We start from the raw sequence: 27,225 nt of genomic DNA, 5'->3' as shown, positions 1-27,225 counted from the left end.
AGAAGGATCTTTCCCCAGTAGTTGAGGGGGGTGGGGGGGGAAATGGCATTCCTATAACTGAAGGAAGAAACTAGCCTAAAACTCTGTGTTCTTGTTTTTGGAGGTCATTGTTTGAGAAAGTTTTTACTTTCACAGCTTGCATATATGTGTAACTAAGGACTATGAAGCTTCCTGAAATCAAAAGAATCTGAAGTAGTAGTTCAATTTGCTGGCAGTTGTGTGTACTGCAAGACTAATTGATTTAACATGAGGAGAAACTGGGACACTTACAGTTGCATGTGAATGCATGTTGCTATCAAGAGTGGACTGAATCCAGGTACGCAGACAAAAGGAACCAAATATTCAGTTGTTGCTGACGAACGCACATGGGGAGGTGTCAGAGACAGAGTTCTGATTACAGTAGTGTGAGGAAGACCTAAAAGTAAACCTTAATTCAGTTACACCCTGCTAGGAATAATAGCTATTTTCTATATTGAGCTTCTGTTAGGCCATCTAGTCCACAATCTTGACAATGCTATGTTTAAGTCCAATTTCTAATGCCCCAAGCAATGCGGCTTCAATTTGCCATGAGAAATAAGTTTAAATAAGTCTGTTTAATACAACTAACTCTCAGGAAGTTTTTTTCTAATATTCAGTCTAATTTTTCCCTTGTATTACATTCAGTTATTTTAATTATACCCCATTACGCAATCCTCAGGTCCTTTCCATCCTCTGTTTACAGGTTTCAAATAATTTATCATTTAAATGGGTTTAAAATCTCTTAATCCATACGGGCCCCTATTCACTTTTGTTCTCTGAACTCCCTCTTCTCTGTCTAAAGCGTGAAGCTGAATGTATGTGATGTGTTAAACTTCCCACCACTTTTGAGTGCTGGAAAGAAGAACTTCTCCTTTCCCACTCTTCTGTTTCACCAAATAGTTGCTAGTCTGAGTACGACTTGTGGGTTAGACCAGCTCACTCAATCACTCTGGAGGCTTTTTGCTGAGTTCAGACTCGCTTTGTTGAACTACAGCAGCACTGCACTCTGACACAAGACTTCAGAGCTGAAACTACATAAACAATAGAAAACACTAATCAAACCCTTGTGGGCCATAGGATTAATACAACATCTAGAAGCTTACATTTACTTGGGAAAACATTGCTGTAATAGGGAGGGACTGTCCAAGCCAGGTGACACTTTCCATTATACAAAATAAAATCTACTGCTGAGGAACTAACTTCTCATATGTGGCATTCCCTCCTGTACTCAGCTCTGCTGGCTTTCTCTAGTAGCTCCAAAGCAGTGGCTCTCAAACTTTTGTACTGGTGACCCCTTTCACATAGCAGCCTCTGAGTGTGACCCCCCCGCCATATAAATTAAAAACACTTTAACACCATTATAAATGCTGGAGGCAAAGTGGGGTGGGGTGGAGGTTGACCGCTTGTGATTCCCGCCCCCCCATGTAATAACCTCATGACCCCTGAGGGGTCCCGACCCCCAGTTTGAGAACCCCTGCTCTAAAGTGACTAAAACAGCCACAAGGCATTACTTCCCTGACCAAAAGCGGAAAATATCTAACAACCAAGTTCTACCAGTTTTTAGGTGAGCATCTGAGCCTCTAGATGCTAAGAAGAAGCCCCCAGTGAGGCTGAAAAGATCAGTGACTGCCACCAAGGCATATTGGCAAACATTTCTGAATGGGAGTTCCACAGCCAAGGTCCCTGACCTGAGTGCTCTGCCAACCTGATTAGAACCCGTGAGAGCCCAAGTTGTTTAAGTTCAGATCCAGGAATGCATTTATGTCTGTGCAGGGTGGATTGATTTCTAAAGCCAAGTGATTTAAGTGACCAATTTGTCATGATTTAAACAAGGAAGCAGGAAACTTTTATTTAAATCTGTTTTAATCTTGGTTTGTAGTTATCTTCTTTTCCCTAAAGAGAGGCCGATTTTTTTTCATTGGTTGGTAACCATTAAAAGATGTTGCTAGGCAACTAAAGATAGCCTTAATGCTACATTTGGTGCTGCTCTTTGCTAGCTGGGAGGATACACGTATTGATTGATTTAAGCAATTTTACATAGCTTACTTTACTCAGATTCTTAATTTTTATAATAGAAAAAGGTGATTGTGTGTTTTTAGTAAATTTTTAAAATTTGATTTGTAAAGCTGTATTTGGAAACTAAAAATGCACAAAAACAGCATTTTAAAATTTAAAACTTGTTGTTACTAAAGTTTCTTAAATATGCTGGATGCACAAACATTTTCAGAAAGTTTATCAAAACATGCTTTGCTTTAAAACTGATTTTTATTAAGCAAGTGAAGTACTAGCTGTAGTTAATGAATTGAGCTGGCTGATTGATTGTTTCTGCTTACCATGTCCTTCAAGATCTTAAAATTAGTAGATCTCACACCTAGTTTTTAATGATAGTTTGGAAGAGGAAAACCAGCTTTCTTGTTTGTTTTGTTTTGTTTTTTTGTTTTTTTCCCAACTCCTAGTTTTTCTTAACTTTTTTGAATGAACTAGTATTTGAACCTAAACTAATCGAATAAACTGAAATGAAGCAAGTATTCTTTCAGCAGCTGCAGAAGAGACTACTGCTGTCAAACAGTGGTTTAGCACTTGGTTTCTGGTCTCAGGTGCGTAGCCAGTGACTTCCTCCAGTTCAGTTGTCTCACTTTGTCTTTAAAACGTGGTAACAAACATGGATTGTTTAAAGTAGTTTACGTTTAAAAATATTTAGTAAATCAGGGTCTTAATGCAGGTTGTCATAATTTCAAACTTAATTTAAAATCTTTATTTTTATCTGCCTAAATCCACTTGTAACGTGTTTCATGCCAAAGGAGGGGGCGGTTAGGCGAACAGGGAACATTACTGAGGGTGGCAAAAAACTGGGCTTTTCCTTGAGTTAATCTGAGAATCAGAAATGAAATTAAGTAACAAACTTCCTTCTCATTTTTTGAGGAAAAGCCAAAAAAATTGATGTTCCATCTAATCATATTTAATAGGCTTTGCCTCCACTGAATAATGCCACTACAGTGTGAGTTCATCTTTGTGGTATGCCACAGGACTGTGGTGGTCCATAATGAATCAGTGTTCAGTCTGTCCTATAGAAGAGATCACAAACCACAGGGCAATATAAAGCTTTAAATCCATGCATAGTTCCTATTTGTATCATTTGGAGTTGGGCCATAGATTAAAAGGACTATATGCCTGTAAGGGTGTAATTATGTGCTGCGAAAGTAGCTCTTTCTTCCTCTGGGATGCTGGGAGGGAGCCTGTGTAACCCTCTGAGAGCATCTCTTCTGTTTCTCTCCTCTGCATGGTGCCAGAGCCCATTTAGGAGTGCATCATGCTATCTGGTCAGTTTACTCTGCTCCCAATGAGGAGCACTGCTGTGATTCCTTGAGTTAGGATAGAATGCCAAACTCAGCTGAGCACTTCAGTATGGGAGTGGTGTTCAGTTCCTCATGACAAGAAGTGAGCCAGCTTGGATGAGGGAGCAAATGTGAATGGTCTCATGTTTACAGACTTCTTTTGCAGGTGTGTGACTTCTAGTTGTGGTGATCTGAGATCTTAACCTGTACTTTCAAAAGTTTCATATTGTAATCCCTCTGGAGTTTTCGCTAACCGAGAGAATAATGCCATTTTATACTTCCTAAAATTCTCGGTAGTCCCCTCATGTTTTATTCTCTCAAAAGGAAGCAAAGTAATGTAAGTTTATGAGGAGGCCACTTTGTTCTCATAGGGATTCAGTGATTTAGCTGGATATTTCGGTAGCCATTTGGAACTACATAAAACTTCTTGTCATGCCTGGGATTCCCTGTGACTGCAGTTGACTATTTTTATATCAGTCGCCTTATAAACTGTAGATTTTTGGGGGACTTGCGTGACTTTTGGTATTTGTTACCTTCTGTCTTTCTTTAAAGACTGCAGCAATTCAAAATGGTTAAACATCTTGAATAGAAATTGCAGTGTTGTGTAGCAGGGTGGATTGTTTTAAATCAGATCACTTAATGAGTGGTTTTAATCCATGATTTAAATCAGTAAGCAGGAAACTTTGATTTAAATCAGTCTTAATCTTGTTTTGCATTTGTTTTTTTAAGTTATAGTAGACCCTCAGTTACGAACACTTCAGGAATGAAGAACGTTTGTAACTCTGAACAAAACGTTACGGTTATTCTTTCAAAAGTTTACAGCTGAACATTGACTTAATACAGCTTTGAAACTTTATTACGCAGAAGAAAAATCCTGCTTTTAACCATCTTAATTTAAATTAAATAAGCACAGAAACAGTTTCCTTACCTTGTCAAATCTTTTTTTAAACTTTCCCCTTTTCTTTTTCTAGTAGTTCACTGTATTTGGTGGTTTTTTCCCTCTCTGCTGTTGCCTGATTGCATACTTCTGGTTCCTAATGAGGTGTGTGGTTGACTGGTCAGTTCGTAACTATGGTTTTCTGAGATTCTACTGTATTTTCCTAAAGAGAGGTTGATTCTCATTGGTTGGTAGCCATTAAAATATTTTCACTTGCAACTAAATATAACCTTTACACTAAATTAGATTCCTCTTACTTTTTTTAAAAGTATCCACCCTGTTGTTCATTAGTCTACTTCTTAGCATATGCGCAGCGTGCCTCAGGTGGCATGTGACCAGGATTCATCACCAAATTTGGTCCGCTGGTTAGATCGTTAGCTTCCCCGGCTTGGGTCGGGTACTGACGGGGAATGCAACGTGAATGCTGATCCAGTTTACGCAAACTGCAAATTTACGTTGTCTTTATGCACAAAGGCCTCCACTTGAAATATGTAAAATGGCTAAAGAAGAACTTGGTGGTGTTCATGACCCTGTACAACTGCACAGGTTTGCCATACTTTACTGTTTAATAAATATTTTGATCTTTCCTTGGGTGAAATTGCCCAGGAACTACCAAGTGGCTGAAAGCTCTTGGTCAACCAGTCCTCAAGCGTGGTGTTCCAAATTGTTAGTGCAATAATACTGCTAATGTTTACTGAATCTTTCACCTCTGTCTTGCAGAATGGAGATGTATGTATTTCAATTCTTCACCCACCTGTAGATGACCCGCAAAGTGGAGAACTGCCATCCGAAAGGTGGAACCCCACCCAGAATGTCAGGTAATAAAATACAGAACCACTGACTCCACAAATGTAGACCTTATGAAAGTTCTCTTGTGGTCAATATGTCCAGCCGGACCATAGCCTGTCTTCCGGCCTTCGAAGGAAATGGGACAACTGGCTTGGCAACAATCTCTAAAAATGGCTCATCTGAATCTGACAGAAATAAGTATCTTAAATTGGAAAAATAATCTTCTAGTTAGTTACTGGAGTGCAGTGTGCTCAGATACTGTGCTGCCTTGTTGAGATTTCCACTCTGTGTGGTGACGTATCATTGTTAAAATTTGCTCAGAGAATAAACTTGCTGTCTCAAATTTAGACTAGCCTTTCCAAACCCACACTGTCCTAAACTACCATTCTACTTTAGAGTAAATACTCCACTGAGATACCAGAAGTAGAAAAGACCCATCTTTCAGGATTTGTCTGCAAACTCATTTACTAACATTTGAGATTTGTCCTGAGGGATTGTGCAACCAAAAAGGGTAGAAATATCCTCTTTAAAAGGCATTTCTGTGGCCTTCTATCTAGTCCTGGTGACAGACTAAATCAAGCAGGGGGACCCAGCCTATGGGCTGGAATTTTGATGCCAGTGGCTTATGCTCTCTGCTTATACCTTGGGCCTTTTCCTGCTTTCTCCCCTGCTTTTCAGTATTTGGCAATCCTGTTGTCCTAAGCAGATGGTTGCCAGGTATTTCCCCTTGGTGCCCAAAGCTGAATGAGTCACGAGTTGCCAAAAGCACTCCAGGCTAACCAACGCTTTCCTTTCTTTGGGCAGGTCTATGTTTAAAAAGCTGCATCTGCACAACTGTAGCACTTTAAGGAAGATGCTGTATGCCTGCAGCAGAGAACTCTCCATTGGTGTAGTTAATCCACCTCACAGAGGTGGTAGCTGTATTGACAGGAGCTCTCCTGCTGACATTGCGCTTAGTTTGGTATAACTAGATTGCTCAGGAATGTGGATTTTTCAAACCCCTGAGTATCCTAGTTATACCAAAGTAATTCTGTAGTGTAATCTACTCTTTGAAAATCCTAACGCTGTATAGCCTCTCTTGAGTTTATAGTGCTCCATGCCACAATATGCCTCTAAATGACACTTGCTTTATGTACAATGGTGAACCATGCAATCAATGGTAATAACTATTTAGCTACACAGTGGAAAGAATTCTTGCTGTGATTTAAGAACTTAGAGTAAAGCTTTATGCTGTGTTTGTTTCTGTCTTATTCACAACCAAAAGATAAGTTAAAAGTAACTCTCTCTAATCTGCATTATGTTTTTAGAAAAGTATCAAAGTGGAAGTATACAGTGTTTACAGTGTTACTTATTACTGAACAGTGATTCCCCTATTTCAGATCTTGCTCTATCCCTTGATTTTTTTCTTTTCTATTTTTGTTGGTAAAGTGTATTGAGGTCCCAGCCTATTGGAGGGAAGTCTAATTTTTGGAAAGAGTCAAACAATGACACTATATAGGAGAGTTTCTGCCTTGATAGCTTAAGTAGCCAAGTGATGGCACTTTTGCTGTTCTGATACTGAGGGCATAGAGCTGTCTCTCTATTCCTCAACAGTTTCTTCACTTACAATTAGCTTTCAGAAGATTGTCTCCTAGATCATGATTTTAAGCTCTGACTAATTTTGGTTTTGTTAATTTATCATTAGAAAGAGCTGTTGTCTAACCAAATGCTTTGGCAAAGAGGAGATAAGGAAGGTTCCTGACCCTTAGGGCAGGTCTACATTACGAGGCTAAGTCGACCTAATTTCCGCAACTCCAGCTAAGTGAATAACCTTAGGTTGACTTATTGCGGTGTCTGCACTGTGCTGGGTCAACAGGAAAAAAACTCCAGTCGATTTACCTTATGCTTCTCGTTCTGGTGGAGTACCAGAGTTGACAGGAGAGAGATCGGTGGTCGATTTAGCGGGTAGACCTGCTAAATCAACCCCCAGTGGATCGATTGCTGTGCATGGGTCCCCCGGTAAGTGGAGACAAGCCCTTAGAATAGGCTAGCAAGCCACAGTCTGCAAGGTGCTGAAGTAGAATGGTCTTGGCTGAAAACGGCATTGTAATGAACCAGTGATTTATAATCCCAACTACATATATAAAATGATGGGGGTCTAAATTAGCTGTTATCACTAAGAAAGACCTTGGACTCATCCTGGATATTTCTCTGAAAACATCTGATCAATGTGCAGCAGCAGTCAAAAAAGCTAACAGTGTTGGGATCCATTAGGAAAAGGATAGGTAAGACCAAAAATATATAATCCATGATATGATCACATCTTGAATACTGCGTGCAGTTCTGGCCATCCCATCTCAAAAAAGATATATTAGAATTGAAAAAAGTACTGAGAAGAGCAGCAGAAATCATTATGGGTATGGAACAGCTTCTGTATGAGGAGAGATTAAAGACCTGGGACTGCTTATTTTAGAAAAGAGACAACTAAGTGAGGCTGTGATAGGTGTATAACATCATGAATGGTGTGGAGACAGTGAATAGGAAAGTGTTATTTACCCCTTCACGTAACACACAAACTAGGGGTCATCCAATGAAATTAATAGGCAGCAGACTTGAAACTCACGTAAGGAAGTCTTCTGACAATATAAACTATCTCTGTAATCCCTGCTGCCTAGTCATTAGTTGGCAGTGTACTTCCACTGTGGGATCTAGAGTATCTTCAAGAAGGATTTAATTCTTTCACTCCTAGAGTAGCTGTTCTTCATGTCCCTTTTGAAAATGTAGAGAAGACTTAGACCACTAGAAACATTAATTTTGTTGACGTTCTTACCATACACCACCAGGCAGGTGAGAATAACCAGATATTTGGTAGTATTTCTCATTGGTGACCCTCTGGGCCAGTACTTAAGGTACACACTTAAGTCAAATGAGCTTTGCTGGTTTAGTGAGGGTAGAATATCTCAAGCCACTTCCCCTCATCCTACTTCCTTGAGAATCTTATAGGCACTATCCTAGACCATGTCTTCGCTACAGGGACTATCGCCATGTAGCTACATCACCGTAGCTATGTCAGCATGACCTTGTAGTATAGACTCAGCCTACAGTGGGTTTTCCTATCGCTGTAGGAACACCACTTCCTCAAGCATCGGCAGCTAGATCAACAGGAGCATTTTTCTGTCATCTAGCTGCGTCTCAGCTGGTGATTAGGTCAGTATTGCTATGGTGCTAAGATGTGTGTCCCCTATGCAACAGGGACACACTAGTGTTAGGCCCAACTCTTCTTACAATTAAGGCAGAGTGTCTGGAGAAGGGCACACACAGTTTGAAGTCAAGAGATCCTGAGTTCTAATTATGGCTCTGGTTCCTATGTGGCCTAGGGCAAACAGAAGAGTGGGCAAATCATATCAATCTGTAAAAATGGGGATATTTATTAATGTCTTAGGGGTGCTGAAGATGGATTAACATCTGTACGGTGACTTGAACAAAAAGCCTTGGACCAAGGTATTCCTTTGGACAATAGACAATAAGAATAAAGCTTGTCTGTGCAGGAGAGGGAACTTTCTCCAGTAGTGGTCAGAGACTGGAATGAACTCTTCCAGAAACTGACCACCTTTCACTCCCAGTGCAAGGCTAATTTCCTTTACCTTGCATTCAGAGAAAGCTAAGGAGTGACTTGATTACAGTTGAGAAGTTACCTACAGGAGGAACAAATGTTTAATAATGGGCTCTTCAGTCTAGCAGAGAAAGGTATAGCATGATCCAATGGCTGGAAATTGAAATTTAGACAAGTTAAGACTGAAAACAAGGGATACCAGTGAATAACTAACCATTGGAACAATGTACCTCGGGGTTGATTCTCCATCACTGACCCTTTTAAAATCAAGATTGGATGTGTTTGTAAAAAATCTACTCTGGATTATTTTAGGCAAGCTCTGTGGCCTGTGTTGTACAGGTCAGACTAGATCACAATGGTTCCTTCTGGCCTGGAATAAATGATCATGACATCTCCTTGATATTTCTAATAAGAAGCCATATAATTGTTGGACTACCTACAGGTTACCACAGGTGTTTGGTAGTCCAGTGTGTTTCCTGTTGCAACTGGAAGTTCCTGTAGTGTTCCATATATCACAAAGATCCAATGTGTTGCACAACTACTATGCCATCTGCCTATATACACATCATATACAGGGTTTATTTTTAAAGTAAGATGTGAAAAGGAATGACTTCCATCTATCCATCTTTTTTCCTATGGAATGCTGACACCCATGTGGGTAGTCAATAGTGGGGATTGAACTTGTGATCTCTGGATCTCTACTGCCTGAGCTAAAAGATCCATGTCTTTTAGCCAAGGCTGTAGCAAGCTCATCAACTTCTGGGGCCTAGCTACCACTAGAGGGAGACAGTGCCACACTGTGGGTGTGGCTTGTGGTTTATGTATCTGGCTGGTCTTTATATTGCTGCTATTTTGAATCCCTACTAAATTGTAACACTTTCAGAATAAGCCATCCCAGAGCACTGATGGTGACCTGTCTGACATCGGTATTTTCAAGAAACATATACCATACTTGAGACCTAAGTGAACAAGCATTTACCTAGGAAACACGTATCCCAAATACATAGTTATAGGCAGTGATGAGCCGCCAAAATCTTAACAACCGGTTCCCTCCTCACCCCACGAGGGGGTCGTGGCCCTCCCTCCCCTGCCTCCGGGACTCCTTCCCCATCCAGCATTCCTTGAGGGCCCTACACCGGGACCCCTGCCCCATCCACCCCGTCCCCTGACTGCCCCCAGAACCGAGCAGGAGGGTCTCATGGGCTACCGTAGTGCCCCACCCATAAGAGCCAGAGGGACTTCCCTGGGGGGTGAGGTGGGGAGTCCTGGCAGCGCTTACCTGGAGCGGCTCCCGGAAAGCATCCAGCTTCCCTCTGGCTCCTAGGGCAGGGGAGCGTAGCTGGGGGGGAGCGGCTGCTCACCCCACTGATCACATCAAAATTGGTGCCTTAGGCACCAACTCCATGGGTACTCCGGGGCTGGAGCCCCCACGGGGAAAATTTCGTGGGTGCAAAACACCCACCGGCAGCTCCCCATCCAGCTTGCCTCCGCCCCCCGAATGCACCGCCCCACTCTGCTTCTCCGCCCCCCCCCCCCTCAGCTTCCCGAGAATCAGCTGTTACCTGCCGCAGCACAGGCGGCCCTCCTCGCACCCCCCACCCCAGCTCACCTCCGCTCTGCCTCTGTCTCTCTGGGCCTGAGCACGAAGCCACTGCCTGCTTCTCAGCCCTCCCAGGCTTCCTGCGCGAACAGCTGATTCGCGGGAGGGCGGAGAAGCAGAGCGGGGCGGCGGGTTCAGGGGCGGAGGCAGAGTGGAGGTGAGCTGGGGATGGGTGAGGGGTGGGGAGCTGCCAGTGGGTGCTCTGCACCCACCAAATTTTCCCTGTGGGTGCTCCAGCCCCGGAGCACCCATGGAGTAGGCGCCTAAGGCGCCACTTTTTGGCCTCTCAGGACAACTGGTTCTAAAAGGGCTTCTAAATTTAGCATCTGGTTCCAGTGAACCAGCTCCAGCTCACCACTGGTTATAGGCATAACACTGAACACACTCTTGGACAGTAATCTATACCCCTCATGGTAACGTTTCACTCTTTAGAGCAATATAACTAGCAGATATGACTTATTTCTTGAGTTCTGTAGATGCAAGTGTTTAGGCACTGTTTTCTCAGCTCTTGTCTTTGGTATCTGCTGCTATTTCAGGGGAGGCAAACTTTTTGGCCTGAGGGCCGCATCGGGTTTCTGAAATTGTATGGAGGCCTGGTTAGGGGAGGCTGTGCCCTAACCACTTGTGCCAAAGAGGGTTGGAGGTGACATGGGGGCACAAGGGAAAGGGTTTTGGGACAAGGGCTGCAGGGGGGGTCGGGCACGGTAGTGCTGCGCCTGCATGGCTATGAGCGCCTGGATCGAGTCCTCTTGGCGTTCCATTATGCTTATCAGCCGATCCGTGCTTTGCTGCCAGAGCACCGCGCTTTTGTGCCGGTGCTCCTCATTCTGCTGGCAGATCCTCCTTTCACTGTCCCGCCACTCTTGCCCTTTTCAATTTTCATTACTTGAATGCTGCATTACTTCATGCAAAATATCTTCCTTGCTTCTACGTGGCCTCTTTCTAGTTCTTTGGAGTCTTTCAGCCGGTGATAACACGGACGGCTGAGATCTCAAGTTTCAGAGTAGCAGCCGTGTTAGTCTGTATTCGCAAAAAGAAAAGGAGTACTTGTGGCACCTTAGAGACTAACATTTATTTGAGCATGAGCTTTCGTGAGCTATAGCTCACTTCATTGGATGCATTCAGTGGGTTATCCATAGCTGTAGCTCACAAAAGCTTATGCTCAAATAAATTTTAGTCTCTAAGGTGCCACAAGTACTCCTTTTTCTTTTTGAGATCTCAAGGTTGCATCTGTAAAGGCAAAATGCAACACTTAACAGAGGCAGCATTGTTCACACCAGACAGAGCAATGATTCCCCTATACTTAAGGGCAAGCACAGTCTACAAAGTAGCATAATTTGCCCGTCCCAAAGCAAGCGCACATAACGCACAGGAGCCCCAAAATGGTGAGTAAGCACAGAGTCAAGGGGGACTGATTCTTTCATGGCTGGGGTTCTATGCCTTGGGGAGAACCAACAGCGCACGGGGCCCCTATACTGAACACTGTCCCCACATTTTCCACAGGAGTTTGTCCCGGAAGATATCTCGCTGCTGAGGGTGACCTGGGAAGCAAGGGAGGGTCTTCTACCGCAATGCAGCTTCTGCCCTTCCCCATATGCAGCTTGCCTGTGTGCAGCAATGGTCCCCCCGCCCCTCACGGCACAGTGGTGCGGACAAGTTAGCCTTACTGGGGCAAGGACCACAGTGGTTCTCCCAAGAAACCTGCACAAGCGCATTGCCCAAGTTCTCAATGAGACCTTTGAAGAGATCACTGAGGCTGAAAATTGCAATGTGAGAGAGCACATCAGTGCCCTATTCTGCATCTAGGCATGCATGCAGCCCTCACCCCAAGAGCCTGCACTGAATAATTTACTTCCCAAAATAAAAAGCTGCTTACTGGGAACCTCCTCTGGTTTTTGTCCTTCCCCAAGCACCGGCCGCTGCAGCTGGCTACCTTCCTCCTGGCTTGAGAACAGCTCCTGGCTGCATGCATCTAGGGATTCCGGGGTGTGTTCCTCCGCCGGAGCATGCTCGTTCCCGCTTTGCACCACCTCCTCCTGCCTTGTTGAACTGGGCTCTGAAGTGTCCATGGTGTTACTCTGAGTGGAGGTGGGTTCGGCCCCAAGTATCGCGTCCAGCTCTTTGTAGAAACGGCAGGTCGCAGGGGCAGCACTGGAGCGGCTGTTTGCCTAATGGGCTTTGCGGTACACATTCCGCAGCTCCTTCATTTTAATCCTGCACTGCTGTGCGTCGCGATCATGGCCCCTTTCCATCATGTCCCTTGATATCTGCCCGAAGGTATCGCAATTCCTATGGCTGGAGCGCAGCTGGGACTGGACTGCTTCATACCCCCCCAAACACTGATGGGGGTCCAGCACCTTGCCATTGCTCCATACTGGGGATCACCTGGCGTGTGGAGGCATGGTCACGTGGAAAGATTTGCTGAAAGCACTCCATGCCTGGCTGAGCAAACAGGAAAGGGATTTTCAAAATTCCCAGAGAATTTAAAGGGTGGCTCTGACGGTTGGTCACCTGAGGGCAGGGCAGTAGAGTTCAAAGTGATGACCAGAGTGGCTAGAACAGGCATTGTGGGACACTTCTGGAGGCCAATCAGAGCGCATTAACAGACCAGGGCGTCCACACTGGTGCCGCGGCGCTCCAGGGGGGATGCACAAAAACGTTATTCCACTCGCCGAGGTGGAGTACCAGCAGCGCTCTAGCCACAGAGTCAGAGCGCTCTTCGTGCCTTGCCAGTGTGGACACGTTGTGAGTTAGAGCGCCCTGGGCTGCTTTAATGCGCTGTAACTCGCAAGTATAGCCAAGCCCTTAAAGCAAATACGTTTGTTCTCAAATTCTAAACTCTTTACGCCAGGGACTCTGGCTGTGCAGGTTTCTGCTACTATCTTACAACTGCTTAAGCACTAAAGCACACTGGTGCTGAAAGCCCCCACTATCTCGGGGGTGGGGGGGAATTCAGCACCAGTTTGCACAGGCACCTTGAAACTTTCTCCTTTCAAATCTTCGTGGTTGAAGATCTCTTAGTGCATCATTCGTGGAGTTGGTCAGATAATTTTTTGACAAATCACCTTTTTATTGGAAAATGCAGATTCCTCAAGACCTCATGGGAACTTATCAGGTTAAATGAAACTTTAATTGGGAAAGTTTGACTCCTGTTTGGAATTTCTGGTCAGAGACCACACGTCTGCCATTATAGCCAATAGCTCAGCAGTTGGGGCACTCACCTGGGACATGGGAGACCCCTGGTTCAAGTTCCTACTCCAAATCAGGTAGGACTGGAACTTGGGTCTCCTATATCCCAGGTGAGTGCCCTAATCACTGTTCTGTGGGGTGTCTCTCTGGCATTATTTTTTGTTGTTGAAGAAAAACTTCAAAAGGTCTTGGGTCCACCCCAGTACTTAACAGGAACAATTTGCAGTCCTAAATATTTGCTGGATGGGAAAACTCTTTCCCCACGAGTTTTCATTCTACAATCTCTCCAATGAAACAAATTCCTGTTTGTTCTATACCACCCTATTCCCTCCACCTCTAAAATGCCTGACTAGTGGTGGTGTGAGCACATAAATCCTGTCATGCTGTTAACTCTGCTTTCATTTCAGCTGTGGGGTGTGAGTTTGCACTTAACTTTATTCCAAGTCTCAGCCCTAAATGTGTTCCTAAAATGGCAGCCTTAATTCACCTTCAAGACTTCTACCATAGCTCCGTGAATGCTTAGCGCTGACCTCTCTGTTACTTTTTTATTTTCCAGGACTATCCTACTGAGTGTAATCTCCTTGCTTAATGAGCCCAACACCTTTTCTCCAGCCAACGTGGATGCATCAGTCATGTTCAGGAAATGGAGGGACAGTAAAGGAAAAGACAAAGAGTATGCTGAAATTATTAGGTAAAGTCTTGTTTGGGCAGGAGATATTGCAATAAGAATTCAGTTTGATGCTTCACACACCTTCTTAAAACCACTTATTTTAAAGTTTCTTGATGAGCTTGATGCTAACAGAGCTAGACGTTGAAGGGGTCATGGAAAATTACAATAGGGTCATAAGAGCAATGAGTGAAATCATTGGGGGAATCTGCTTAACACCTTGGATATGTATACACAAATGCAAGGAGTATGGGGAATAAACAGGAAGAACTGGAAGTTAGCACATAAACTACTGGAATATTGGGGTAGAGTGATAGCTTCTTCAGGAAGTGGGAGAGGAGGTGGTGTTGCATTGTACATCAAGAATATACACGCTTGTCCTGAGGTCCAAAAGAAGGTGAGAGGCAGACCGGTTGAAAGTCTCTGGGTAAACATAGAAGAGGCAAGAGGGTCAGGAGGGGTGACTTCATGGTATGGATCTACTGTAGACCAGCAAATCAGAAGAGGAGGTGGATGAGGGATTTCTAGAACAAATAACAGAAATATCCAATGCACAAGGCCTATTAGTAATGGGAGACTTTACTAATGGGATCTTCCCCGACATCTGTTGGAAAAGTAACATAGCAAAACACAACATGTCCAATAAGTTCTTGGGGACAACTTCCTCCACTTTCTGAAACAAGAAGTAACCAGGGGAACCATCATGTTAGACTTGATTCTGACCAACAGGGAGAAATTGTTTGCAAATCTGAAGGTTGAAGGCAATTTGGGTAAAAGTGCTCATAAAATGGTGGGTTTCATGATTCTAAGGAAAGGAAGGAGTGAAAGCAGCAGAATAGGAACAGTGGACTTCAGAGGAAAAAAACCCAAAAAAACCCAGACTTCAGCAGACTCAGAGCTAGTAGATGGGATTCCATCAGAAGAAAATCTAAGGGATAAAGGTTCAGGAGAGCTGGCACTTCCTCAAGGAGATAATATTAAAGGTACAACTGCAAACTATTTTTCCTATCTTCCCTTCGCATTGGAATAGAAAAGGCCAGAGTGGCTCCATCAGGAGCTCTTTAATGATCTGAAAATCAAAAAGGAATCCTACAAAAAGTACAAACATGAATGAATTGCTAACGATGTCTACAAAAAAAATGGCACAAGCATGTAGGGACAAAATCAGAAAGGCTAAGGCACAAAATGAGTTACACCTAACAAGGGACATAAAAGCCAATAAGAGGAGGTTCTTTAAATACATTAGGAGCAAGAAAAAGAAAACTGTAGCTACTCTACTTAATGGGGAAGAGAAGAGCTAATTACTGATGCCATGAAGAAGCTGGCATGTTTAATGCCTATTTGTGTCCGTCTCACTAAAATGATTGATTAATGACCAGATACTCAACACAATATCAACAAGGGGAAAGGAACACAAGCCAAAATAGGGAAGGAATGGAATAGGCTAAAGAATATTTAGGTAAGTTAGATGCATTCAAGTCAGCAGGGCCTGATGAAATTCATCCTAAAATACTTAAGGAACCAGCTGAAGTAATCTCAGAACTGTTAGCAATTATCCTCCATGAGTTCTGGAAGATGGGTGAGGTCCCAGAAGACTGGAGAAGAGCAAACATGATTCCTATCTTTTAAAATGTAGGAATGAAGAGGATCCAGGGAATAAGACTAGCTAGCCTAACTTCGATACCTGGAAAGATATTAGAACAAAATATTTAGTAATCAATTACTAAGCACCTTGCAGGTAACCTTTATAAGGAATAGCTTGCATGGATTGGTCAAGAACAAGTCATGCCAAACTAACCTACTTTCCTCCTTTGACAGGGTTACAGGCCTAGTGGCTGGGGGGGAGGGAGAGAAAGCTGTCTGTGATATGTATTGATTTTGGTAAATCTTTTGACCGTCACATGACATTCTGATAAGCAAACTAGGAAATGTGGTTTAAATCACACCTTAAGCTGTGTGCACAACTGGTTCAAAGACTACTTGGAGTAGTTATCAATGGCTTGCCGTCAGACTGGGAGGGCGTACCTAGTGCTGTCCCATAGGGGCCAGTCCTGGGTCCAGTACTAGCCAATATTTTCATTTTGACTTGGATAATGGAGTGGAGAGTGCCCTTATAAAATTTGCAGATGACCTCAAATTGGGAGGGCTTGCAAATGGTTTGGAGGACAGGATTAGAATTCAAAATGACCTGGACACATTAGAGAATTGGCCTGAAATGAACAGGATGAAATTCAGTAAATACAAGTGCAAAGTACTACCCTTATGGAGGAGAAATCAAATGCACAACTACACAATGGGGAATAACTGTCTAGACTGTAGGTAGTAGTACTGCTGAAAAGAATGTGGGAGTTATCTGGATCACAAATTGAAGGAACCAACAACTTGATGCAGCTGCAAAAAAAGTGATTCTGGGTTGTATTAATAGGAGTGGGGGAGGAGTGTAAGACACAGGATGTAATTATCCTGCTCAGTGAGGCCTCAATGGGAGTACTTTGTCCAGTTCTGAGCACCACACTTTAGGAAAAATGTGGACAAATTGGAGAGAGTCCAGAGGAGGAGAACAAAAATGATAAAAGGTTTTGAAACCTGACGTGAGGAAAGGTTAAACTTGGTATGTTTAGTCTTGAGAAGAGAAGAGTGGGGGGCCACGGGGGACCTGATAAGTCTTCCAATATGTTACGGGCTGTTACAAAGAAGATGGTGATCAACTGTTCTGCATGTCCACTAAAGGCAGGTCAAGAAGTAATGGGCTTAATCTGCAGCAAGGGAGGTTTAGGTTAGATATTAGAGGAAAACTTTCTAACTACCAGGGTAGTTAAACTCTGGAACAGGCTCCCAAGGGATGGTGTGGAATTCCCATCATGGGGGGTTTTTCAGAATAGGTTGCACAAACACCTGTCAGGGTGGCTTAGGTGTACTTGGTCCTGCCTCAGCACAGAGGGTGAGATTTGATGACCTCTTCAGGTCCCTTCCAGCCCAGCACTTCTAGGATTCTAGTCAGATTCAGATGTGTGTGTGGTTTTTTATTTGATAGATTGGACCAACTTCTGTTTGTTTAGCATCTCTTGTACTAATCAGTTCCATCTTCTACGTACTTAGCTGTGACACGGAGTACCTTTCCCAGACCTGAAGTAGAGCTCTGTGTCGCTTGAAAGCTTCTCTCTCTCCCCCCAACAAGTTTGGTCCAATAAAAGATATTCTCGCCCACCTTATGTCTCTGATATCCTGGGACCACACTGTTTCAACGGCACTGCAAACCTAAATAGTCACTTCTAACCTGAATATCTCTGGAAGCTGTTACTTTAGCTCTCTTTAGAAGGTTAATCTTAAAGCCATTTCTCTGCCTTGGTGGCAGGAGCCCCTGCTAGAGCACCCTTAGCATGCTGTTGAAGCTGACTGCTGGCACAAAAGGGTCAACCTCTCTTCTTTTGACTGCTTTCCTTTGTCAGATTGTATGAGTATTATGCCAGAACAAAGTCCTTTGGCCATTAACAAATCCCCATCTGGATCATTCTTTTTGCACATTGCTTGTGTGGCTGGGTGAATGGTTCATTACTCATGTAACTTGGTTAATTCCATGCTTAATATATTCACTTGAGGTTGCACTCCTGACCCTCTTGTATTTTTAAATGCTGTTTCTGTCCTGTAACCTTACTTAACAAAATCTGCAGTGCATGTTTGTGAGCTTGAAGAATCTGTTTTAAAATCCTGCCTGTCTTTCGTTTAGAATGTTGATTCTTAGAAGTCCCTCATTCTGTCAAGTCACTAGTCACTAAAGAACCGTCGTAAAGGCAGTGCTTTCAAGAGCCTTTTTGAGTACTGGAGGAATCTCCCTTCCCCAGGTGATAGTGACTAGACATGCATGGAGCCATGCCTGTTTTTATTTAGGGCATAGTTTAGGAATATGTTGAGAGTTCTGGATTGGAACTGATGACTGCCGATCATTAAATCAGCCTCATAGTTGCATGAGTGTTGGGGCAAGATCCTCTGCCTGTGTACAGTCCTATAGCACCAACTCACACCAGTTGAGGAAACGGCCCCCCTGCTGTTAGGGTAAAAGTCATTATCTCATTCTTACACCATCAACCCTTTCCACAGTGAAACATGCGGGTGGCCAACTGTAACTGGGAGCGTGACGCGTCGTCTCTTAAAGGCAGTACCCTAGTTATCAGCTGGCTAATCTTTCGGTATTTCTGTAAGAGGGAACTGTTTACACACTCACACTTCCAAACAGTGTTGCTAGAAAGGACTGGATAGCTGTAGTTCAAGGTAGCAAACATTTAGCCAACTGGATTTTCAAAAGCACTTGGAAATGACTTGGCTCTATTTGCATTTACTTCAGTGGGAGCGCAGCAATGCTGCTCAGCGCTTCTGAAAATGCCACCCTAAGTACAGCTGGATAAACCTTTTAGTGGAACTTAAATGGAACCATTTGATGTCTTTTTTTATTTTTATTTTTTTAAGGACCCCATTTTGGAAAGAGGACGATTGATTGATTAATGCAATGGAACTTGGGCTACCTGTGACTAGCTTATGCAAGTCACTAATATTGGACCTTAAAATACACTATCTTGTGTTGCGGGAGTTTTGGAAGAGTTTACTGGGACTGATAACAATCTGTAACAACCCCACACTAGTGACTGGAGGAAAACAAGTTTGTGGTTTAGCTTCAGTTGCTATGCTTTTGACTCAACTGCTGGCTTCCTATGGAATGCATGTGCTGAAATGGCTTCATTGTCTCTGTGCCAGGGATGAGGTTTATGTTGGTTCTTGGAGATTGCTCTGCAGGTGTTTGGCAGGAAAAGCTACAGCCCTCTTTGGAATCCAAACCTGTGATCACATTGCTGCTTTCTCTTCTCTACCTTGCAGGAAACAGGTTTTGGCTACCAAGGCTGAGGCAGAAAAGGATGGTGTGAAGGTCCCCACTACACTGGCAGAGTACTGCATCAAAACTAAAGTGCCTTCCAATGACAACAGTTCAGATTTGCTTTATGACGACTTGTACGATGACGACATTGATGATGAAGACGAGGAGGAGGAAGATGCCGAGTGTTACGATGATGATGATTCTGGCAATGAAGAGTCGTGACCTGCTCCCTACATGCCCCTGTACTGCCCTGCCGATTCAGGCCAAAAGGGAGCAGTGGTAACCTAGCAACAGTCCAGCAAAAAATACACCAGGGGAAATCAACGACAAACTCTTGTCTCCTGATCTATGGATCTCTGTTTGCTCTTTTTTATGGACCTCTTATAGAGAGAGAGAGAGAGAGAGAGAGACCCTTGACAGAATGTCTGAATTCTTGCATTCTTAACCCTTTCATCACTGTATTATGATTTCTTTTTTTAAGAAAGAAACTCCCCCTCGCGTCTCTACGAAATGTTCACAGTGAAACAGGTTTGGTCTGTGTTTAAATACTTTAATTAAACACAGTCTTGCATTGAGATGTTTAATGTATTTAAAGCTGGAATGAACCCATTGGAAGTTGGGTCCTTGGGAGTTCACAAGTGCTGCATTTACTGGGAAGAAAAAACAAAAAAAAAAACCACACAAAAAAGCAAATTGCCAAGGTTTAGCTGCTCCATTTACAATAATAGCGTGTACACATTTGTGTAGCTTTGTGGTGGTGGTTTTTTTCCTTTTTTCAAGGCTTGGGTTGGAGAGTGTAAGCTACTGTGCAGAGCTTGATGGAATGTGTTGCTGAAAGGTACAGTATTCCTTTTCAGCCTGTTCTAGTTAGGAAGTAGATAGCCCCTGGAGCCTTGCGCCCAGAGGGCAGAATCAGCTGCCTTTTTACCAAGTGTATGATATGAACCCTAAAATAAACACTTAACACTTCACATCTGTACAACTGAGCCCTGGGTGACTATTTATTTTTTCAGACTGGTTGGGGTTTAGAAATCACTATGCAGTTTGTTAGAATGCTGCTGAGATCTGCTGCTGGCTCCCATTGTTGGGAGGGAATCGTGAAAATACCAACTTAAATCCTCTCCTTCAGAATGCAGAGTTGGCCCCCTTAAAAGTGGTGGCAGGTTTAGTCTGCCAGTATTAGCCCCAGGAGCATGTGTTCAGTGTCTAGAATCTGCTGTTTTCAATAAGCTACTACACCTTTGGAGAGTCTAGTCTGTGCGTTAGTCGTAGCTGCCAGTTGCTCTTCTCTGCACCCTGAATACCTACTGTTGACTTTTAGCATCTTCCTTTGTTTGTTTAAATGGGTAAGACTAGTTGTGGATTGGCAAATGATAGCACCTCCCGAGACTTGCTCTTGTAGATTGTGAGCCTTGAGGCAGAATCCAAAATTCCCTTGCGCAACACAATGCACTCACAAGAACTAGAAATACCAATCTGGCCTTCCCCAGGCTTACCAGTGGACAGACTTTCTGAATCGACCATCAAACCAAGCCTGTCCTCATTACTGGAGAGGGAAAGGGGATCCTGATGACAAAGCTTTGCTGTGGTCACATAGCTCTCAAATACTGATGCCAGCTTGTTCATGGCTGAAGAGCTGTGACAAAGAAGTGCATGAACCCAGATGGCTGGAGCTCTGCGAACCAGGATTCGAAGTAGTTGCTGCTAGGCTTTCACCATGTTAACTGGGTGGTGTGCAAAGTCCAGGCAGTTCAGCAACTCAGAAATCTCCTTCATGTGCTGGGGAGTTTTTGGCAGAAGATCAGACCTATCATCCTCAAATTTCCAGCAGAATTTGATTGCTTAACCTGGTTGCCATCACAAATCCATTGTAAAGCACTCTTGTGATTTGGCTGCAGTGTGGCACCCTGAGTTGGCCTTTGGGACTATTTTTTGTCCACTGGTTAGGACAGCATTTCACGTGTACTGAGCCTTTCATCACTTCAAGAACCTACTCCAGGGCAGTGACTCACAGCCTGTGTGGTGCTGTTCTGGCTTCAGTGGGAGTTTTGCCTATGTCGGGGGAGTAAGACCCTGAGAGGCTCCTTTAATGACATCTTGGTTGCCCCTTTGCTCTCAGGGTTTCCAGTGGCATATCACCACTTTTCACTAACCCTGCCTCCTCAGAGTTGATTGGCTTGGGAAGCCTTCTAACTTGTTAATAAAGTGAAAGCTGGGAGTGCTGGATCTGTGAGCACAAAGGCTGTGACTTTCTGGTATCAGAAGAGCAGATATGTCCCCTTGGGCTGGGAGCTGATTTTATTTTAAAAAAAAAAAAAAAAAAGACTGAAGTAAGGTGCCAGCTGTTTGGAATTGAAAGCAGTCCAGCCTCAAGTACAAGGAAATAGCAGGAAAATTTATGCCAGGGACTGGGAATGCAGGGTTCACTTCAAAAGGTGGGGTTTTTTTTGTTTTTTTTTTAATGTTGGTTAAAGCCTTTTTTGCTGATAGAAACCAAAGGAAAACGTGGCTGTTCCTTTCTGAAGGCTCCACTGTGTGATCCTATCAAGACATTCCAGGACATGGTATGAGAGACCGTAGCACCAGCTTATTGGTGGGGAAACCCCCTCCCTGTGCCCCATGGCATGACCAGAAAAAGCACCCTGTTGTACCTTATTGATTTAAAGGCAGCCTCCTACCTAAACTTGCATCCCTTCACCCATGTCCTCACGCTGGATACGAGAACCTCAGCCTGCCTGCCTGCCTGTACGGCATTTCCTTAGGCGCTAATCAGTACCTCTCCTTCAGCAGCCAGATTGAGTTCTGCGGAGTCACATCAGACTTTACCCACCCTCCTCTCCAGGAATGAGGGACCTTTTCCCTGCAGCACTTTTGGAGTGAGCACATGGGGCTCCCGCATGAGGCATGCAGTGTAGTTACCACTAAGGCAAACCGTTGCAGCCAGAAACACACATTTCCAGATCGAGCACCTGCAGGGTACTAGCTTCTTGAAAACCAATAGGAATGTATACAGTGCAATTAGATCACAAGAACCAAGCGCATATCCCTTGAACTCCTTCATGGGAATAGTTCTTGGGGAAAATAACTGTTCCCTCTGAGGCAGCCTAGGGAAACTAACCTCACTTTTTTTGGTGTGGTGATGGTGGTGAAGGGGATGGGTGTGTCTTAAGATAGGGAAGCAAACAACCCATTGTGCTGATGACTTGGTTTGAAATGAGGATACTGCATCTTTCAGGACCTTTTCCTTGTACTTTGACCGTCTTCACTGTATACTCTCCAGTGACTTGTATTCTCAAGCTTGGTGTTGTAAGATGCGTTACGATTCTTCTGTTACCCTTTATTTTATTTTTTTTTAAAAAACCTGTTCCAAGAGCTCCTACATTAGCCAGATTAACTTCTCTCCCCCTCAGTCCCCTGCAGTGTCATTGCTTGACTCGCTGGTTTCCTTTTCAAGGTACAAACAACCGAAGTATGACTATTTAAGAGATTATGAGGAAAAATGTGTACCTGACCTGTGTATTCTTTTCTTAACCCCCCCCCCCCAATCCAAACCAATGTTGAAGTTTACATTTATAATTCAAGTGCAGTTTTCAACCATTCTGAAACCAGCAGGGTGCACTAGATTTTCTTAGTAGTTTTCTTAGCTGAAAATCCTGGATGTTCTCTCCCCACCCCCACTTTTTTTCCCCCTTCTCCCCCCCCCAATATAATTTACCAGAAAGGATTAACTGATGCATTTTGTGTTGTCTTCCCTTTCAGTAGTTTATTTTGTCTTTTCTGCACATCTGTCTACTAATAAAATGTGAAATAAAAATATCCCTGTATTGTTACTTCCCTGTCAACGAGACCACTTTGTTGCAAACGTTAAAAGTTCTGAATGTCAGCTCTTTGAAGGGGTGGTGAGGTTCTCTCTAGCCTTCAGAGTGGCAACACCCAGCGTTCGAAGGATTGTATAAAGAAAGATGTAGACCCTGCCCCCAAAATATTAGCCTTTAATGTTAATGTCGTGGTGGAGAAAATCCTACCTGCCCCAAGAATGGTCTTAGGAAAGACCAGCACAACATGGAGAAACTGTCGGTAGTGAACTACAGTTAGCATACTTGCCAAACTCATAGAAATGTAGGGCTAGAAGGGACCTCGAGGCCATCTGGTCCAGCCCCACACTGAGGCAGAACTAAGTGAAAAGGGTAAGTTTAAATGACAAAGAAGAGAGAGGACTTTAATAGAGGGTGTCCAGGTTTTTTCTTACACTGGAATTAATCCAGTGTCTCAATTGCCTAAAAGTATCTTGCTTGAGCATGTTCCCATTGAAGTAACAAGCGTTGCTGCTGATTTCATTAGGAGCAAAACATGACCACAGTGAAACCTGGCTTAAGTGGTCACGGCAGACCCTGATGGCTATTTGCATAGTGGAAATGGACTTAAAACAGCTACTGGAGTGACCTGTACCTTGTGAGCTCGTAAGCCAAGACCTGGTTGAAGAAGGCTGGCCTCATGGACAGGTGTGTCCTAAACTTCAATCTCCCTATTCCCCTTCCCCATAACTAGTATTTGCTGATGTTAGAATGAACAAATGCTACAGTAGGTCTAAAATTAGATCAGGGCCAGTTGACGTTTCCCTCTAGTGAATACCTGCTCACTATGACGTGTAACTACTGCTAGACAATAACGTACGGAACAGTGAATGGCCCTGAATGGTAGTAAACTTTGTTTCAGCAGTCAGTTCTCCCATCAATGATCGTGCTGCACCTTAGTGCGAGTGGAGCTGTGTGAAGATGGTCCTGGCATGACTGCTGGTAGGGGCTGGCTACTAGAGGTGTACTGCATTGCCCTGGACACATATCAAAGCTAAGGGAGTACTTAACTATTTCCTATACTGCTGTATAATGCAGGGGCCATCTGCCAAAGGCAGGTATGAATTTTGTATACTGGAAAAACCACAACAAAAAAAAGGGGTGAGAGACTATCCAGTCTTCACTAACTTGAAATTCCACTGTTCAACCACCACTTCTGTGTAATGCTGCTCTCCTTTCATTTTTGTTACTTGCGTGTTGCCTAGAGCACCTCTGTGGACCTACTGAGGCAAACATTCCCTGGGCAGGGGCAGTGCCTGGAAAAAACCACCATAGGACAGGGGAAATGACCCCACAACAAACCTAACTTCAGGGGCCTATGCAACTACAAGATACTTACCCTCTTAGTGTTTCAGCTTCATAAGCTTAAGTTTCACACCTTTACAAATTCTTCTGGATGCTAGGCTTATGGTGACAGAATAATTTAGGTTGATGTAATGGAAGAGAAGGCCTTGCCTGTACAGGCTGCATCCCTAGGCCTACCTGGAAATGTGAATCCTAAATCCACTCAAGTATATTTCAGTGGGGGTTATTCAGGGGCCTTCAGCCAGCTGAAAATACAGTAAAGTGCTTGAATGCAGATAAATAAGCTGCTCATTGTATTTTCATCAGGCTGAAGGCCCCTGAATCACCCCTGTTGAAATATACTTCCTACCAACCGTACCTCAGGCACTGCTCAGTGGTGAAGCTCCACCTCGCTTACTGCATGATGGGGGAAGCTGGCTGCCTGTGGACAGAGAGGGACAAGTCACTGGCAAGTAGCAAGCCCCTCCTACTGCTGGGTGGGCACCACAACTCTTAGTAGGATATTAGACAATAGAGAAATCACAGAGTTGAGCCTGCCCCCCCAGGAAGGGTGCTTGTTTATTTCTGCACAGGTTCAAGCTGCTGCAGGGCCTGTTACTCCTCCAGCTGGAACTGACAAGAGTAGCACAGAGGGACGAGGGCTGCAGGTGTGAAGAAGGTGCAGATCTCCAGCTCACAACACCCTGAGAAGGAGGCCGCGGTGCTTGCTGTCAATGCAGAACCCATAAAGGATTGCAGATGAGTGCTACTTCCCAGACAGGACTGCAGGGCCTTTGTTCTGTTTTCTAGGTGACCTGCCCAAACCCCCTTTCTCCAGAGCTCAGCCCCAAAGGGCAATGAAGCCTGTTCTGCAAGGAGATGTAGACTGGACACTAACAAGGCAGCTCAGTGGTACAGATGTTGCTGGTGCTTTCCAGTATTCAGGTAGAGAAGTAATGAAAGGCAGCAGGTTCCATCTCAACTCTGAGGGGATGTCTACACTGCAATTACACAGCCCTGTGAACCTGAGCCAGGTGCCATTGGCTAGCTGTGGGTTTTTACTTGCAGCGTAGACACTCAGCCCAGTCTAGGACCCAGCAAACATCTACCCTGCAATTAAATAGGCCCTTAAGTGTTCAATTGCAGTGTAGACAGACCATGAGAAACTACCTGTAGCAATTAGTAGCTGAGTTATACATGTGATGACTATCCACACTGCTGGCAAAGCTGGTTTCTGCCTACCCAGAGCCAGCTAATCAATGAAAGAGGCAGTCTTAATGCCAGGTAGCTCTAAAATCTGAGCTGGTACAAACCAAGGAAGTAGATTAAAAGCATGTCACACTTTTGAAAAGGGAAGGCTTGACCCTTCCTGGTAGAAGCTGGTCAATACATAGCCCCACTTCAGAAATCTATTAAACCATGCTGAGTCACAGACTGGTCCTCTTTCCAGCCCCTGCCTTTAATTTGGTCAGTAAATACTATCAGTGACACCCCTCCTCACTCATTGTGCTGAGGTTGCCAACTCTTAAATGATTCTGTGGTTGTACCAGTAATAGACCAGGTTTGCTCTCCCAGGGCTCTCTCCAAGTAAGTTTACCAAAGTGTGAAAGTTTCCCCACCCCCTAGAGGGCCTACAGCTCAAAACCGTCCAATACATTGTAAATGGTGCTTAGAGAACATGCTGGCCTGCTGGAGGGTGAATTTCCAACTGGGAGCAGAGTAGTGGTGTCAAGGTTACCTGTATGCACCTCCCATAGAGCCCTAAGACCCTTGCTTAACTTTGACTGGCCACATACCTCATGAGGGAAAAAAACATACTTCAAAATCTTCTCCAAGACCTCAAAGTTCAAAGAGAATATTGCATGGCTAGCTTTAACTTTCCTCCCCCCACAAAAAAAAAAAAGGGATGTGGCTAGTGTTTACCATTCTCTGGGTACTCTATTAAAAGTCCAGAAAGTCTTTCCTACCACCAAGACTGATTTCTGCTTCTTGCTAGAAACAGATGCAGAAAAGCCAAAGTAAAAGCAGTTTTCAGGCTTGAGTAGCCTTTGAAAAGTTTGGACCCCAAAATTGTTTAAAATATTCCTATTTTCCCTAAAGAAGATTCACAGATATTAAGGTCACCCACCCACTCCTGTGATAAACCTTCACCTATGTCTGAGCTATTAAGTCCTCAAATCTTGGTTTAAAGACTTCAAGGAGCAGAGAATCCTCCAGCAAGTGACCCATGCCCCATGCTACAGAGGAAGGTGAAAAACTTCCAGGGCCTCTTCCAATCTGCCCTGGAGGAAAATTCCTTCCCAACCCCAAATATGGCAATCAGCCACAGATTCATTACCTCTTCCTCAGCCTGAGGCACCTGGCAAGAAAACTGACCCATTTCCTTCCCACAGGGAAGCTTTAAAGGTGTCCTGCAAAGGAACTTGGGGTGTGGGTGGTTCTGTGCTGCCCTGAATTCCCTCTAGCAGTACATAAATCAGAGATGATCCAATTGAAGCCAGCATGAAAACCCCAAGTGTCATTCCTCAGTTACACATGGGTCCCTAGGGACTTCCTAAACCAGCTGTAAGCAAAACACCCCCAATGGAGTTCATCAGTGGCTTTTAGCACACAGGCAAAGGCCCACTTCGAACCACCTCTGGGGATTTGCAGCTAAACCTTGACAGGGTGTTTGTGCTCTCAAACATTTGGGCTGCCAGCCATTTTCTAAGGTAACCTGCTGGCATTTTAAGTCTTCTGAATTCATTGCTTACTCTGGCCCTATTCAATCTAAGGCAAGCCTCTACCTGTACCATAGCTCAGAACTACAGCCAGCAGAGGCTGCTGAAGGCAACATTAGGGCAGGCATCAGACTGTAGGTCAGAGGAGTCTGTTCTTCCACACCCTAGGATAGGAGAAAGATGCCAGTACTGATCCCCACTGTGAAAGGAGCCAGTCACATTTCTGGTGACTTCACCTTTCCCTTGAACTTCAGCCACAACATCCTTTTCTTTCTTTAAAAGAGCACTGGAGGGCAGCTCTTCTCCACCCTTCCTTACCGCTGTCTCTAGCGCATTCAAACTGGCTCGAGCTGCCAGACTATCACTACACGTG

At 44.1% G+C, this 27,225-nt stretch overlaps 1 protein-coding gene across 1 annotated transcript in view; it reads left to right on the top strand.

Moving 5' to 3' along the window:
* UBE2R2 (ubiquitin conjugating enzyme E2 R2) overlaps positions 1-19,980 on the top strand; it is a 93,728-nt gene extending 73,748 nt beyond the window's left edge. The window contains exons 3-5 of the mRNA XM_084627907.1: positions 5,011-5,108; positions 14,017-14,151; positions 18,997-19,980. Of these exons, the coding sequence (XP_084484033.1) occupies positions 5,011-5,108; positions 14,017-14,151; positions 18,997-19,216 (453 nt within the window). The 3' untranslated portion in view covers positions 19,217-19,980. The remainder of the gene's footprint in view (positions 1-5,010; positions 5,109-14,016; positions 14,152-18,996) is intronic.
* The last annotated feature ends 7,245 nt before the right edge of the window (positions 19,981-27,225 follow it).

The sequence above is a fragment of the Lepidochelys olivacea genome (genome assembly GCF_965140295.1).
Source record: "Lepidochelys olivacea isolate rLepOli2 genome assembly, chromosome: 5".
Lineage (NCBI taxonomy): Eukaryota > Metazoa > Chordata > Testudines > Cheloniidae > Lepidochelys > Lepidochelys olivacea.
Note: the sequence above shows the minus strand (reverse complement) of the source record. Positions and strands in the feature narration are given on the sequence as shown.